Source organism: Manacus candei, unplaced genomic scaffold, assembly GCF_025592945.1.
Source record: "Manacus candei isolate 608988 ecotype Guabito, Panama unplaced genomic scaffold, ASM2559294v1 h1tg000051l, whole genome shotgun sequence".
In the NCBI taxonomy this organism is placed as follows: Eukaryota; Metazoa; Chordata; class Aves; order Passeriformes; family Pipridae; genus Manacus; species Manacus candei.
This window is the reverse complement of record NW_026138099.1, coordinates 3,515,566-3,532,171: the sequence shown is the minus strand read 5'-3', so window position 1 is coordinate 3,532,171 and position 16,606 is coordinate 3,515,566. Positions and strand designations below refer to the sequence as shown.

General features: G+C 36.9%; 2 protein-coding genes across 10 annotated transcripts in view; one reads left to right on the top strand and one right to left on the bottom strand.

The window, feature by feature from the left end:
• The window catches only part of GCNT1 (glucosaminyl (N-acetyl) transferase 1), a 66,794-nt gene extending 65,903 nt beyond the window's left edge, over positions 1-891 (top strand). The window contains exon 3 of the transcript XR_007906914.1: positions 879-891. The gene's annotated coding sequence lies outside the window, so the exon portion shown is untranslated. The remainder of the gene's footprint in view (positions 1-878) is intronic.
• PRUNE2 (prune homolog 2 with BCH domain) overlaps positions 1-16,606 on the bottom strand; it is a 170,896-nt gene that overhangs the window by 38,634 nt on the left and 115,656 nt on the right. For 8 of the 9 annotated variants that reach the window (XM_051801311.1, XM_051801314.1, XM_051801317.1 and 5 more), the window contains 3 exons: positions 6,546-6,625; positions 5,461-5,661; positions 361-537 (listed from right to left, as the gene is read on the bottom strand). In XM_051801311.1, coding sequence (XP_051657271.1) covers positions 361-537; positions 5,461-5,661; positions 6,546-6,625 — 458 coding nt within the window. Of the gene's footprint in view, positions 1-360; positions 551-5,460; positions 5,662-6,545; positions 6,626-16,606 lie in introns of those variants that run through there. The other variant, XM_051801319.1, reaches the window with a different exon arrangement.

Sequence of the window (16,606 nt, the reverse complement as noted above, 5' to 3'; positions counted from 1 at the left end):
TGCCACTCTACTTCCTCAGGCAAAAGTTTTTGTCAAAACCCACAGAATAATGTTTTCAAAATTTTATTTTGCTGTAGGTCAAAAGCTTTTTAACTTGTTCAAGACAATTTTAGCCTACAATGACCAAATTGTTCCTGACACATGTATGTCAGTTTGCTGCTCCTGAAATAGCTTTGAATTTAAAACACTTATTAGTCATTGCCACACTGAATTGAAAGCCAAGTTGATTTTCAGCCAAGGCTGAAAAATAAAATTTTTTCTCCCCCTGCCAGTATGATAACAGAACAAAAACAGAAATCATGATCAATAAAGTATGATTTTTTTACATCAATTTAAAAAATACTTATAGGCTTTTCCTACCTCCATGTGAAATGACCTTTTTGTATGGTTCAATGACTTTCATATCAATTCTCTGTTCTTGTTCTCCAATAACGACCGTTCTCCATAACCTGTTGTCCTCTCGCTCCTCTTCAGCAGTGTACTCTGGAATTGATTCAGATTCTTCCTGGGAAGCATCCTTAGTAGCAGTATGCTCTTCTAAAAAACAAAACTGTATATATTACCTCCTCCTGTATGTATTGTATATATTACCTCTAAATACTGTTGCTGTCACATACACTTGAAATGAATGACTGAAATTACCTGGATTCTTACAGTACTGGTATAAGTAAGAGCAGAATGTGATCATCTGACAGCCAGTCAATGAGAAGTTTCCATTTTTTAAGACTTTTCATTATTACGAACACAAAAAGAACAACAGCAATTATCACTGTGAGGAATATTGCCATGGGATTTTTGGTTTTGCATCCAGTTGGTAAAACTGAGTAGCTGCTCACTAGTTACTGCACCATAGGCCTTTTAAAATGTTTGTGTTGCAGGTATAAGAACTATGCTGAAAAAAAAAAGGAGGAACTAAAAGTGAACACAGGAATACCTCCTGTCTAGAGAGGAATTATCAGAGAGCTACAGCTTCTCAACTTTTTCCCAGTTTGTCTCCAATCTCTTCACATTCACCACCAGAAAATATGAAGAACATCCATCTTCCTCTGCTTCAGTCATGCTGACTCCTCATGTAAGCACAGTAGTTGCCTTCCCCAAGGACTGTGGTTGAGGTTGAATACCAGTTTTCTCACAGATGTGAAGTACAGAGCAGCCATGCAGTCTGACTTGTTCTATGAGCACCCTTGAGAGAACAGGCACATGTAGTCCACAGGCACAATGACCACAGTAAATAAACTGTATGGCTGACAAGTGACTAGGAAGTCTCAAACACAGCCTCTGTGCTGGATACTCTTAGTTTCAGAAAAACTGTGATGTAATTAATAAAATCTACATTTCCATTGCACATGGACGAGATGGTTCTTAACTGCATTCCAGTTTTTCAAATTTAATGGCTGTTTATGGAGAAAGTGACAGGAAAAGTGATTATGTCCACAGCTGGAAATACTTATTTTCCCTCTTTAGTTTTTGTTGCAACATACTGTGTTTTCCATGGGGTAAAAAAAAATACCTCTTTTGTACTATTTTGCAATATTCTGTATAGATATTGTTAATTTACCTTCACCGTAAAGATTCTGTGCATTTTATGTATTACACATATTTGAAGTAAATTGTTCTTTTTAAAGCATTATGCTGGCTGTGCAGTCATAAGAGCAGAATTTTATTTGCAAATCAATAAGCGAGGTAACAGTAAACAAAGATACATTGAGATACATAATAACATACACGTGTGTACTTTAAAAGCTGTAAACACCCTATTTGAAAATACCAAAGAGATCTATGAGAATTAAGAATAAACTAAAAGAAGCAAGTTTAATTGACAGGAACTAAAGAACACAATGTTTCATAGATGTCCTCAAACCCTTCTATGTATTGGGTTATCTACAGATGCCTCTGGTTAATGCTGCTTCTTGAACTACTCATACAAAATGAAGCATATGATCCTTAAAACACACTAGTTTATTGTAAAAATTAAATCAATTATCTTTATGAAATTAGGAATACAATAGTATACTGTGTTTATACCACATATATCTACACAGAACCTTTAGGCACAAACACATATGTGTACTAACTCTTAAATTGTAAAACTGATTTCTCCATTAAAACCTATCAATAATTTCACAAAATTTTTTAGAAATACCAAGTTTCTCTAAGTACACACAAAAAAGCTATTAAAAATCTATATATTAGGTTGAGTATATATTTTTTTGTTTTGTTACAGTATGACAGGAAGCTGAACATGAGCCAGCAGTGTGCCCAGGTGGCCAAGAAGGCCAATGGCATCCTGGCCTGGATCAGGAACAGCGAGGCCAACAGGTCCAAGGAAGTGATTCTTCCCCTTTACTCAGCACTGGTGAGGCCACACCTGGAGTACTGTGTCCAGTTCTGGGCCCATCAGTTCAGGAAAGATATTGAGGTGCTGGAGCAGATCCAGAGAAAAGCAACGAGGCTGGTGAAGGGACAAAAGCACAAGTCCTATGAGGAGAGGCTGAGGGAGCTGGGGCTGTTCAGCCTGGAGAAGAGGAGGCTCAGGGGAGACCTCATCACTCTCTACAACTCCCTGAAGGGAGGTTGTAGCCAGGTGGGGGTTGGTCTCTTTTCCCAGGCAACTATCAGCAAGACAAGAGGGTATGGTCTCAAGTTGTGCCAGGGGAGGTTTAGGTTAGATATTAGATAGAACTTCTTTACAGAGAGGGTAATCAGGCATTGGAATGGGCTGCCTAGGGTGGATTCTCCATCCCTGGAGGTTTTTAAGATGAGACTGTATGTGGCACTTAGTGCTATGGTCTAGCAACCACAGTGGTAGTGGATCAAGGGTTGGACTTGATGATCTCGGAGGTCTCTTCCAACCCAGCTGATTCTATGATTCTATGACTAACAAAGTCTGAATTTCTACTGCTGCCTGTCTTGTATTTTCTGTCCCTAATATGAAGTATTGTTAGGGAATTATACTGACAGAATATCCCCCTCTCTAAAGATCATGACTGAGCCAGAGAACGGTAGCTAGCAAAACAGCTTTAGTGAAAAGAGGCTGGGCTAGGTAATTTGCAGACTAGTGCCAAAATTGTGTTTGGGGTCTGATAATTATTTTTTTTTTTGGTTGGTGAAAGTGCAGATGATGAAGAATGACAAAGATCTTGATAAAACTTCTGATGCTAAAATCAGACACATGAATTATTTTTTGATAGAAATTATACAAGACTGCCTCTTCTTGATGAAGCAACTCTGCTCTACTGCCTGAAGTGTTGATTTTGCAGAGAAAGATGCACTAGTGTGAAATTTAGAAAGGACATAAACATCTGCAGACAAAATAATAAACACTTTTACTTTACAAATAATGCTGATTTGGGGGCAGGCCTTCAATGATATTCATGTATAGTCTTCAGAAATGCAATTTTTATGCCATCTAAAGCAATAATAATAAAAAAATTATTTCAGAAACTAGCATGGGTTCTGAAAAAGAATGTTTAAATGTATGGTATTAGTGACAAAAAGAAAACCACTCTGTGAAACTGATGATCAACCAATCTCTAAACAAGTTTTCTCTGTTGTCTTTCATAGCTTAAAGGGACTGTCAACAGTCTCATCATGACAAGTTAAAAATCACTGCTGTCTATGGTCTCAGCAGCTACGTCTTCTTGTTATTTACTTTCCTGGGTTTGGCACCAGTTAGAAACATTAAACTGTGGGAGACTCCGAGTGCTGCTAACATCAGAGTGCATACTAGTTAATGGCAGAGTACAAAAGTACAAAGATAACAAAGGCTATTTACCATGCAATTAAACCATTCTTCACTTTTCTTAAGATTATAATCTTAGCTATTAGATTCATTTTATTTATAGCTAACTTCTTTTATTATTCTTTTATTATGCTGGCTTCTTTTGATAAAATGTTGACTTTTTTTTCCTTTTCTACTCTCTATTCATGGTTCTTCTAAGTGGAAGACATTTTTGTTACTAAGTATGTCTTAAACCAAACTACACAACTGCAAAAATGTCACCAAAAACCCAGGGATCTTGAGCTCTTCACACAGGAGTTCAGGAAAACTGGTCCAACTTTAAAAACATCACATTTAGAAAGCAGCAAAAAAAAACCACTGGGAAGAAATGCTTGCCAGAAATACAACTGCCACCAAAATCACTAGAGCTGAATTTAATTATTTGAGGGCTTAAAGGCAAAATCTGTTCTACTGCAGGCAGAGATTTCTTTTCTCTCACATGGTAGTCACAACAGTCTAAGCAGGTTAGCTCGCACATGTGTGTGTGTTAACCTTTGCTATAAAATCTTCCAACCATCAAGCAACTCATCTCTATGCTCTGCATCTACTCACAAGGATATCAGCCTTCTAATGAGAAGTAACATTAGAGACGCTCATGCATGATTGAGTACACAGTAATGCTTCTTTAGCAATATCACTTAAAATGATGAAACTGTTCTTGTATGCTCAAGTGACCTCACTAGCACTAGAGAATGTAAATGCATGGGAAAATTCCGTTTAAACTGATCCAGTTTTTAAAAGTTTCTTTCTGCTGTAGGTTGTAAAATGATCACACTTCTTTTTCCGTCAAATAGCTTAATATCTGTATGATCACATCAGTGATTACAGGTCTTGTATGTTTTATGAGGTACCAGCAAGGAATGAGTGTTACCACCCTATTTTGTACATCATGAAGGTAAATAAAGTGAATTAAACAGTGCAAAACACTTTCACATCATATTTCTTTGAGAGAAAATCATTAATATGCAAAGGAAGAGTGAAGGGTCTCACTGCACACTTCGGGGTGTATCTATACTGCATGGCTAGTTCTGCTGAGAAACGATATTTAAATAACTGGAATGAAGAATTCTGTTGTTCCATCACCTGAGCTGGCTTTATTAGGCTATGCACACAACCTTCCACATCTCAGCTTCTCAATCATACATGGGAATAAAAAGTCGACATTTCTGCTTAACAGAAGACCTCTCAGCACATTGTGTCTACCTCACTTATACACTGCAAGATCTTTGGTGCAGCTTATGTCAGTCAACATTTTGCACAAAGTTATATTCCCAAGTACTACTGATGTAACTGTAAGCTAGAACTGCCCAGCGCTGCGCTAAGCTGCAGTTAGCTACAGCGTTCTCTGTAACAAAGATCAATTGCTTTCTTCTTGTTTTCAGACAAGTCCTATAGTACTGGACAAAGACGGGACTCTGAATTTGATTCTCTCTAGGTAGCTGCTCTTACTTTATTAGATCAGCTGTACTATTTTTTTCTGCACTCTAAAAAAAGTAGAAGTATACTATTTTACACAGGTGAAAGGTTAAAAAATAGCAGACAGCAAAAATAACCTGGATGCCTAGCATTAACTCTCGAATGCTTTAACCACACTGATAACCTGACAGACATGAGACTGATCACGTAAGCAGTTAAAAAAAAAAAAAGATGAACTCTTTGTTTACAATTTAAAATATTACCTTGTCCAGTGTATTCAAACGAGTCTGCCTCATCAGGAGTGTCAAGGTCATCTACATTGATGTCAATTTCATCTGGTGTATCCAAATTGTCATCAGAAAGTACAGACCCTTCACTCTGGTCCAAAGAGAGATTGATGTTTGGAGCAGTGAGCTTTATCCTTCGGGGTTGGGAACCATTAAGATCAAGAGAATTGGGAGGTTCTTAAAAAAAAAGACGAGGAAAAAAGGAACTTTATCTACTCCACACACAATTCACCTCCCATACACTTAAAAACCACTTCAAACACACTGAGACAGATCAATTTTAGTAACACCATGACATTTAAGACCACCTAACACAAAACACAAATATCAACATTGCTATTTAGTGAAATAAAACAAGCATTTACAGGAACAGTCAGTGTAGCTCAGAGCTGCTAAATTATGCAAAATCCAGATTCTGTTTTCTGCAATCATCAGACAAAAATAAGGTATGGAACATGCTCTGACCAAGTTGCTTAAGAATTTAAAGAGCAATATACACATCATTTGAGCTATGAACCAAGACATTGCTGAGTCCTGGGAAAATTCACAGGAGTGAAACCCCCAGTAAATATTTATTGTCTCATGCACTTGGTGCTACTTGAATGGAGCTGATTTGCAAGTAGTTATGTCTTTAATTTAACTATGCAATATCTTAATACAATAATAGAAATAAAAAAACCCTCAGTCTCTTAATCAGTCTTAAATAAAAATAGACTTCAAAAAGACAAAAGCTAGGTATGCCTTTGCCCCTTGCCTGTATGTTGTGTGGCCCATTTCAAGCTGTTCTAACTTAGTTCGCTTAGACAGTAGTCAATTATAAAGTAAATAATACAGATTATTAAAACTTCACAAGGACTAAACAATGCACAAGAGAAAATGTAACATTACAATTATTATTTCTCAAATGAAGAAAATAATTGACTAAATAAAGCAAACTTAACACTTTTTTCTTTTTGACACTACACTGATTCTTTACCAGAACAGAAATATCTTTCTCACTGCAAAATTAAACACCATGGGAATAAGATACAACTAAGAAAATGAGTTAGAGCTTCTCTCACCAGGTCTCATCTCTGTAGAACTGGGGCTTAGTACACCCTCAGATAAGGGGATGTCCATTCCCACATCCTCTTCTACCAACCTGAGAGGTAAAATACAAAGTAAAATCTTAAAGAGATGCATGGCTTGACCTACGTATCAATACAGCTTATGTGATTACAGGGAACTGAAATATCCTTCAGCATAGCCAGTTCAGAGTCTGATCACAAAACTGATGTGAGAAGCAAACACAGCTGTTGTAATTGTACTGTGTCGTTTTTACCCCTAATTTATGCACATTTCTGTAGAGCCTTTGGAGACTATGGGGCACAGATATCCACTTTTACCTGTATCAAGACACAGCACTGAATAATAATAGGTTGACAAACAGCAGTGTTTCTCATTTTATGCAAATGAAGTTGGTCTTTTGTCATCCAGCAAACTAGATACATGATTGCAGGGAGCTTCAGCTTCTCTTTGTAAAACAGTATATTCACAAGTGTATATACATTTACTGTATAGCAAAAATGAGATAAGTGGGTTTTTTCATTCTTTTGGTATCAACTGTATTTTAGAACAATTCTGACCCAAATTAGTAGTACTGAAGCAGTTGATGTACTGCACTGAAAGAGTTCAGAAAGTACAAAAATGAGAACCAAAATTACACCACAGATTTTCAAAGACTAAAATGTTGCAAAATATCCTACCTAGATTCCATTTTTAGGACGGTACTAAGAAATTACATTTAACTTCCATACATACATAAGACAAGGAAAAAGCATTACGCGGTGCAAAAGCAACAAAGGTGGTTGAATGCTTAAAGAAATTGACTTGAACTGTTTTCATGTCTATTTGCTATTCAAGTATTCTACAAAATACTTGCTGGAAGGATGGTTGGACTGCAAATAGGAAACAATATTTTACATTGTCAGGACACTCTTGACAACTTACAAACCATTTGCAATGAAAATGTCTGACTTCAAGAGAGCTTCATTCACTTTACCAAAATAACTGTATTATTGTATAAATTATATTACTATTCCAAAGTGTCTATTCCCACCCACCCCCAAAATCTGAAGAATAGACCATTTTTACACTTTGACTAACAGAAGTATGATGAGTTCAAAGAAGGTACTTTTCTCTGCCACAGCATCAGCTAGCTATGTTATGAATGATTCAGCTGAATAGACCTGAATAGGCTTGGCTTGTTGCTCCTGCAGTTTCTTCCTACTCTCATTTTCCCAATGAGAAGGACTATCCTTATTATCTTACTGTGTGCAGACAAGACTCTTCTGGTCAATCATTGTATCAGACTGTGAGTACAGTTTCTGTGATTTCTTATTAATTTCATACAAATTAAAAGTAAATGTGTATATGTAGGCCTGCCAAAGGTTTCACTGTGCTAAAAATTGAAAAAGATCTTGACCTCAAGCCCCATGCCATCAAATTCCCATACAGACAGGGAAACTAGTGAACTGCCGCATTTCCGTGGGACCATAAAGAATACAGAAAATTTAACACTATGGTTACACAGCATTGTGCTGCTCAACTCATAACCAAGCCTTCTCTCTCAATAAAAACTTGTTCTAACTTGATCAAAGTATCCTGCTTATGAATAAAATGAATGGCACAAATTGTCTGTAAAGTACCATTTCCTTTTTTTTTTCCTACTCTGTAGAATTATCTGTGTTCAGAAGCACTCAATACCATCACAATTTACTTAGAAAATGTAAATAAATCAGTAGAGTATTTGGTTTTTTGTGTGTGTGTCTATTCAATTCATAGTAAAATACATGTAATGAAATATAATTAATTCATCTGAACTTACTATAGAAAAATTTGAATTCTGAAGAAGTTCTGTAAGTAACAGCCAGATAAGGTAAGAAACCATAGTAGTGGAAAGAGTGTGGGGAGAGGATGAATACTTCTAACCCATTTTAAATTCAGAGTAAGATATTATTTGGTGCATTATTAACCTTTCTAAAAATAAAACTATGAAGAGTTCTCTGGTTACAGCAGCTCAGGACTAGTCAGACGATGACTTATGGGTACTCAAGGGTTTATGTTTTGGTTGGACAGAACAGGGTTGTGATACAGTCACATAAACCATTAATTTATAATATTTCTTACATCCTTATCAGACCAAATGGTAATTCCTTACTGAACAAGCTTTGGAAATTACTGCAGGACATTATTTGAAAGGAAACACTCAAAGCTGTGTGAAGACTAAGATACAGGAGAATAGTGAATTTTCTGGGTTTCTGTATTAAAAAGAGACACTATTCTCTGCACAAAACAAAAATGTTTGAGTAGAATGAAGATTGTCTCTGTATGATAAGATCATGACTAAATTTTGTATACTCTATCCCTACAGAAACAGTGATAATCATAACATGAAAAAAGCAATTTCACGCAAGTCACTAATTCACAAATTTAGAGTTGTCTAAAATTTTTGCAATGCCTGGGACAGAATTTTTCTAAGTCATGACATTTCTAGGAATGCATTAAGACTGCTTTTCTCCTTGTGGCATCTCTATTTGCTGCTTTCTGTAGAGTCTCTTACACTTTCACAACAAAAATTCGAAATGCTTTTCGGCTTTCACTGGGACCACTACAGCTGAGTTATACCAGAATTTTATATCATAGTTGTGTTTAGAAGAAGACTACATTTCTAGGGATTGAAAGATATTTGTGTTTCAATTTCTGCTGAAATACAGCTACAGGCAGTATACTAAAAAATACCCCTCACTTAGGGATTACAGTTAAACAGCATCAGAATTTGTCTGTGAATCTCTAATTTTATTTTGTTGGCACAGTGTTATTAATGTCAATAATCCATATTGTTCATATTTGGTTATTTAATGTGGTCTGTGGTTCTGAAAGCTCTGGACCAAAGCAGGCATTTAAAAATCAGTTTAAGTCCAGTACCAAAAGCATTGCTGACACAAGCTTCTCCATTTTATCTTCAATCACATAAAAGATGTTATCACCTTTCAGAAGATTTTTACCAGCGATTAAATTCCTGTGGATTTTTTCTCTGTTTGTTTGGGGATTTTTGGTGTGGGGTTTTTTTGCTTGGTTTTTTTTTTTGGGGGGGGGGGGCGGGGGTGTGGGTGGGTGACTTTTTTTGCTTCTTTTTGGTTTTGTTTTTTTTAAATTGTGTCAAGTTCTTACTTACTGTCAAATACAGCCAACAGACTTTTTGGAGAAGAGTCTGACTCGGAAGCTAGTCCTATTTTTCCATATTCCCTGTGCTTTGCCCAAACAGATTAAATTGTCCTCGCCAGACATACATGCCTTATGTTCTGTGAAACTTCCTATTTTTTAAACACCAAGTTAATATTTGTTCAGTCATAAATTAATAGGCAATACAGGCATCTTTCAAATCTCATGGCTTTAGAAAGCCAGTCAGTGAGTATGACTTCTGTGACACTGCCTTGACATATGGCTCCAGAATTGCCATCAGAATGAACAGGATATGGATGAAGGCTGTTTTCTACAGATATAGCTCCTCATTTTCTCAGAAACTGAATTTTTCTCAAAATTGGCTTTTGAGAGCATGTTATGCTGAGCAGCTCAGCACTTTTCAGAGTAATTTCCGGCTGTGTAGAAGCTCTTGGCAGAGCTCAGCAAGAACTCTAGTAATGGAAGACAGACTCCAAAAACTTTAAAATAGGCAACTATCTCCTCTTCCTTTCCCACAGACTACGTCACATACTTCCAAAATCCTGGCTTATAAAATTCCTTGCTTTCTATACATTGCAACTGATGCCATGGATGATCTGGTCAACAACATTAGAGAAAGAAAAATATTTTTATTTTTAATCCCATTTTGTAAGACATTCTTACAGCTCAATAAATTAATAAGCTTTAAAGAATTCTGAGTGCCCTCTCAAATCAGTGTTTCTCCAAATAAAAGTTATCCTTCCTGACTTTTCTAGGTACGGTAGCATTCTGCTATTTTGGAAAGAGTAGCTCTGAATATTCACAGCAATATGTCATAATTCCTATGGGCTGTGCTGCCTCTCCCTTGTGTCATCTGTGATATATATCACCAGTTTCCCAAGGTGCTCTACAGCAATTACATATCAAGAAGTTAATTTCTTTAGTCTAAAACAAGAAATGTCTACAATGCACTGCTCTGAATGAACATCTACAATCTGCAAAAGAGAACAACATTAATCCAGCGGTGACTGTCACTTCTATAAAGCCAATTCCTCCACTCCAACCTAGCACAACTTACCAGCCTGACTTTAAATTGTACACGTTTTCCCACGTTTCTGTACTCACCATTGCAGAAATTTATTCTGAAGTGAAGTCCACAGCTGCCAAACACTTTTCCTAGATAAGTAAATCACATTTCCTCCATGCTGTTCCCTCTATATACAGAAATACTTTTATACTTAATTTTTTACAAGATGTCAAACGTTTTTTATGAAGTTTCAAAGCACGATGAGTAAAAGGAATGACCTGGATGAAATCTCCTCCGCTCATATTAATACTCGCTTGGTTTGGATATTAAATGGGAGGAGGGGAGATGAAGTACAATGAAAAAGTTATTCAGAGACTAGACATATAGGCTTTTTTCATATTCTCAAATTCCATACATAATGCAGGTATACCCTGGTCTTGGAGGGAAATAAAGTCCTGCTTATAGCCCACTTCCTCACTGGTTTGCAGTGAAAAATTGAGCTGTTTTGAGAATGAATGCAGTAATTATGAAATTTTTGGTATGAAAACAAGAAAGGGAACTTTAACTCCTCCTCCAATTACTTTTTTAGCACACAGGCAGCACAAAGTCCTTCTCCTTTGAACCCCTCCTGTCTCCACCTTGTGACACCACCCTTATGCAAGCCCAGAGCCCAGGAAAACAGAAATGAGAACTGGAGGGATTGAACATAGGAGTACAGTATTTTCCTTAGAAGGTATTAAAAAGTATTTATCCAGTAATGCCTGTCCAATGACTCTCAGCACAGCTCCATCTGTAAGTGCCCTTAGGATTAAGGAGTGTTAAGTGTGTTGCTAGGCCAAAGGCCAGTATCTTGTGCAAACCCATCTGTGGCCTTTCTGCTGCCAGAAGCAACCTACTGATGGGTCTCGTGGCATTTTGAGTGCTCCACCTGGAAGATGTCTAACCTCTTTCAGACAAAATGAGAATTCTTTCCTACTAAGGAGCAATTAAAAGCCTCAGAAGTGGAGCCTAATGCAAATGTTCAAGCACTCCACAAACTACAATTTACATCAAGAAAGAGTTTACACATGGTGTTTCCTTAATTGTTATATTATTCTTTGTTTACAATTCTGTGCTACAGAAATTCATGTGAATTTAAAGCCAAAATATCTCACCAGATATCTGACTTAGAAGTGGTGCTTCACTATCACCCATCTCTGTAGCTACTTGTCATGGTTTAGGCTGAGCTGGCAACTAAGCACCTTATAGCAACTCGCTCACTTCCCCTCACCCCAGTGGGATGGGGTAGAGAATCAATACTAAGACTTGGCTGAGATAAGAACAATTTAATAATAATAGTAAGTAATAACAACAACAGCTTTGTTCTCGAACCATGATTGGTCCCCTTTCTGGATAAATCCCCAGTTAATATACTGGGCATGATGTTCTATGGTGCGAAATATCCCTTTGGCCAGCTTGGGTCACCTGTTCCAGCTATGTTCCTTCCTGACTTCCTGTGCACCTACTTGCTGACAGGACAGGAGACACTGAAAACATCTTTGACTTAGGGTAAGCACTACTTAGAGCAATTAAAATATCAGTGTGTTATCAACATTATTCTCAAATGGAATCCAAAACATAGCATTGTACCAGCTACTGAGAAAAAATGAACTCTATCCCCACTGAAACCAGGACACTACTCCAACATTCATCTCATTCACCTCACGTCATATAAAAGGTATCAAAACCCACTCTGTTATCACAATTAAACATTTCACACTTTATTTCACTTTTAGAAACGTAACTGTTTTGCTGTTTTGCATTTCTATCCAAATAAAACATCTTTCCCTTTCTTCTGTACATTATGTATGTGTGCTCCAACCTTGTGGCTTGTAATTGCTGTGCCACTTCTGCTCAGAAAAAGATATGAGAGGTTCACAGACCATCACTACAGTAGTATGTCTACTTTCTACTTTCACTACTTTTTCTTGGAGTGCTCAAAAAAGACAGAACATAGTCACTCTGTTCTTCATTTTAAATAGAGGATGGTTCTTCCAATTAGAGATGCAACTGCATAAACTATGTTACAACTGAGATATGTTATTTCATAGACCTTTAATGCTAATGGACTCAAAACAAATTCTAATTTAATCTGCATGTGTTTGCATTTTGATACTTATCATCCATGTAAAATGGGAAGCAATGTTCTACAAACTCAGAGAACTGCTGGACATACTTCAATATCAACTGTGTCTACAGACAAAAACAGGTACTCTAGGAAACAGTGTTACTACATAATGTTGAAAAATAACACCTGAAAAAATATGGGCTTTAGTGTAAAGAAAGTTTGATGAAAACACACAGAAAAAAACCAGAGAAAGATGTCAGAAACATTAGTCGCCAAAAACCCAAATGGATTGTGCACTTAGAGATGAAGAAACCCATTTGCAATAAACCCAAAATTACTTCCTAGTCCTTTGCTACAAAACTTCTAGACAAAACCCAAAAATTTATACTGATGCCTACTCAGAGATAAGAGACTGTGGTGTGAATTTTTTAGGTTCAGCAGAATTAATGATCCCTAAACTGTAGCAGAGTATGCAACAAATCAAAGTGACATATACTGTGCAAGATTTAGTCAATATCAGTCAGAGACTATGCTTCAACTGTACCTTCATATCAAGAAAATGAGTATATGGGAAGGAATCCACTCCAGGATATCTGAGACTATAAAAAAAGTAATTACTTTTACTCACAGTTATGTAAAATAATTATACTGTATACAGGTGACCTGTAAAATGGATTAATTTTATAACCTCCCAAGACCTGCATTTAGCAACCATATGTTAGTATTCTAAATTAACTGTGTTTCTATTCCTATTTATTTAGTAGCTTTTAATCATAAATTAGTTCAGGAAAAATCTATAGATTGAGTACTAGAATTTATGCATAACATGAGACTTTTATTCCTGTATTTGGATGTAAATCAGAAAAAAAAAAAAAACAAGCTGTGGTGATTTGTATGAGCCAAAAGGTTTACTAATCAAATGTCAACTAATCATTGTCATACTGTTTGCTGCATAGTAGATAACATGCTCATAATCCCATTTTACAGAAAAGGATGTCACTTACAACAGGCACAGAACAAACCACTGCTAAAAATTAGTAAAAATCTAAGTTCCTTGGTTTTTCATACTTCATTTTTCAGACTTAAGTCTTCTTTTATTGGTTATGCTGTTACTCCATGTTTTCCATGTACTGACATTTTACTTCATTTTCAGCATGACAGTTGGATGAAAATGTTAGGCATGTCAGCAAGAGATAATATTCTCTCCGTAGAAAAATCCTGTATTCTATCCACAAGATTTGAGAACATGTTAAAATTCTCACTTTGGGTCATTTTTAACCATTCTTTATGAAAATGTTTCCTATTGTCCAATCAAATTAATTGTTTAGTATTTCTTTACCTACTGATCTTTTTCCTCATTCCTCTTTTCAAATCAGTACTGTAAGCCTCCTTTTTTCCCCAGGTAGCCAGTCATAGTAGTAGGCTCTCCTGGCTACTTATATCACTTTAAGACTGTTAAAAAATATAAAGCACATGCCTCTGCTTTCACTGCTGTTAGGCAGCCACACACTGTCTGTCCTCACTCCCTGCCAGCTTCCTCCCTGTGCCACAGCACAAGAGAAGCAGGCAAAGCCATGGAGGGACAAATCTAAGTAAACAGGCATAATGGAATTCACTAGGCTATTTCAGCAACCTTATGCATATGCCCATGGATGAAGCTGGCTTATGGAAGGAATCCAAGGCTCCAGGCTTCTTCAATTATCTGTGACTTCCAGCCATATGAAATAAAAACATATCTTAATATGGAATGAGGGAAATTTAAAGACCCAACCTAGATGTCTTGCTGAAATGGGGTCTTAGAAATGCAAGCTAGGCTGGTGCTGCCTGCAGGAGACCCCAGAGTCTCCAAAAGTCTCTTCCTAGAGGTTTGTCACCAGTAGGCCATAGGATGCTACAGCAAAGACAGTGCAACCCAATGCACAACTATTTCTTAACTTATCTTGTCCTTTCTGCATCCCCATGCATTACTAACCATGCAACATTCAAACACTGCTCTAGAGACAAGGCCATCATCCCTTCCCGGTGCTTTTCAGAGCTACTAATCATCTAAATAATATTTCAAAAAATAATTTACCATACTTCGGGCAACAGCTTTATGAATTAAAGACACTCATTATTCACTGTTACAGAAGAGAATCAGAGAAATTAACTTTGAGAGTGTCCATTAGTTGTGAGTTCCTGATACATGATGCCTAATAACCTTTGGTTTTTTTTCTGAATATGTAGCATTTTATAACATCTATATGGCATTACTGATCCTCATGACTACGTCCCACCAAAAAAACCTGGTATCATCAGATTCCAATGGCTTCAGTTTGGCATCCAAAAAAACCCAACTCAGTTAACGGTCAGTGGAGAAGGACATATGCAATTCAAGCAGCTTCTGACTCCCATGACCTGCCCCACACCTCATAACAACTTCATGGCATAAGCACAGACAGGAGCCAATTCTTTAGGGCAATATTTTCCAACTGTATCCATAAAACAGCACTGTCTCCAACTACATATTTTCCAGTGAAGTGCAGAACCTGCTGCTTCCTAATACTACCAATATTACCACTCCAAAAATATTCCCTCAAGTCAATATTCTGTGTGCAAAAACATGTAGAGAGTAACAAATGCTAAGACAGAAATAACAGGTCACTAAACATCTATTTCTTTGCTTTGGCATTGCATTCATATACCACCATATAGTCTTGTCCTAAGAGCAGGGTTAGGTGCCTCTGTTAGGTGCCTACATCAATGCTCCTTAATCTTTACTGAGACAGTGGAAAATTGCCAGGATTAACACCACAAAGGTGGTGAGCATGCGCAATGGGTGCTCCTCCATCAATACTGAAAGATCACAAGGCCTGGCAAAGTGCTGTGTAGGTTCGAAGCAGTATTGGCATTTAGAAGGCATGTTTCAACTCATCTGATCTCTCTGCTCTTAATAAATGTTGTGAGTATTCTACAAACAATATTCCACAGATCTAAATGATCTGTTAAACAATAACAACTGCTGAACAAACATTACAAATATACTGTAACATGATAATGCCAGAAGGGAAAGTAGAAGTTAAATCAATCTGATTCAAAAGATTTTTAGGTGTAACCCGAAAATATATTTTCTTTGAAATTTGTATTTCTAAAATGTATTAAGATGCCAGGCATAATCATATATCTGGGACCTGATTCTGACCTTTTACTTTCACTGAGCAATTAATTATTCCTTTAGAAAACTCTGTTTTAGTTTTCCTCACCTTAAAACCAGTTTTCTTTCCAGAATGTGGAGTTCAAAGTGACCATTTTCCTGCCATACTGTGCTGTTCATCTGACCATTCATCAGAATACCTGCAGCTTCAAATGATGCAACTGGCACATGAACAGCACTTGAAAAAGCAGTGTGCACCTTCTACCCCGTGCAGCCACCTGTACTTTCAGGAAGTATGTTAATGCTTTAAGAGTAGTTAATGGGGTAGAGTTTGCAGGAATAGAAGCTGAAAAATCCCTAGGAAGTTTGAAAATTCTCACAGTACTTGTGTGGGGAACTCCCCTCCAACTATTATTATAATCTACACCTTATCAAACATGTTTGTTTTCAAAGGAAGACATGCTCAAATAACACAGTCATAACCATTAGTTCTGAAACTGAGGAACATCTGAACTTCCATAGCTATTTCCTCTTTACTACTGGGCTTTTCATAGAATCATAGAATGAATGGGGTTGGAAAAGACCTCTAAGATCATCAAGTCCAATCCTTGATCTGCTACCACCATGGTTATAGACCATGGCACTAAGTGCC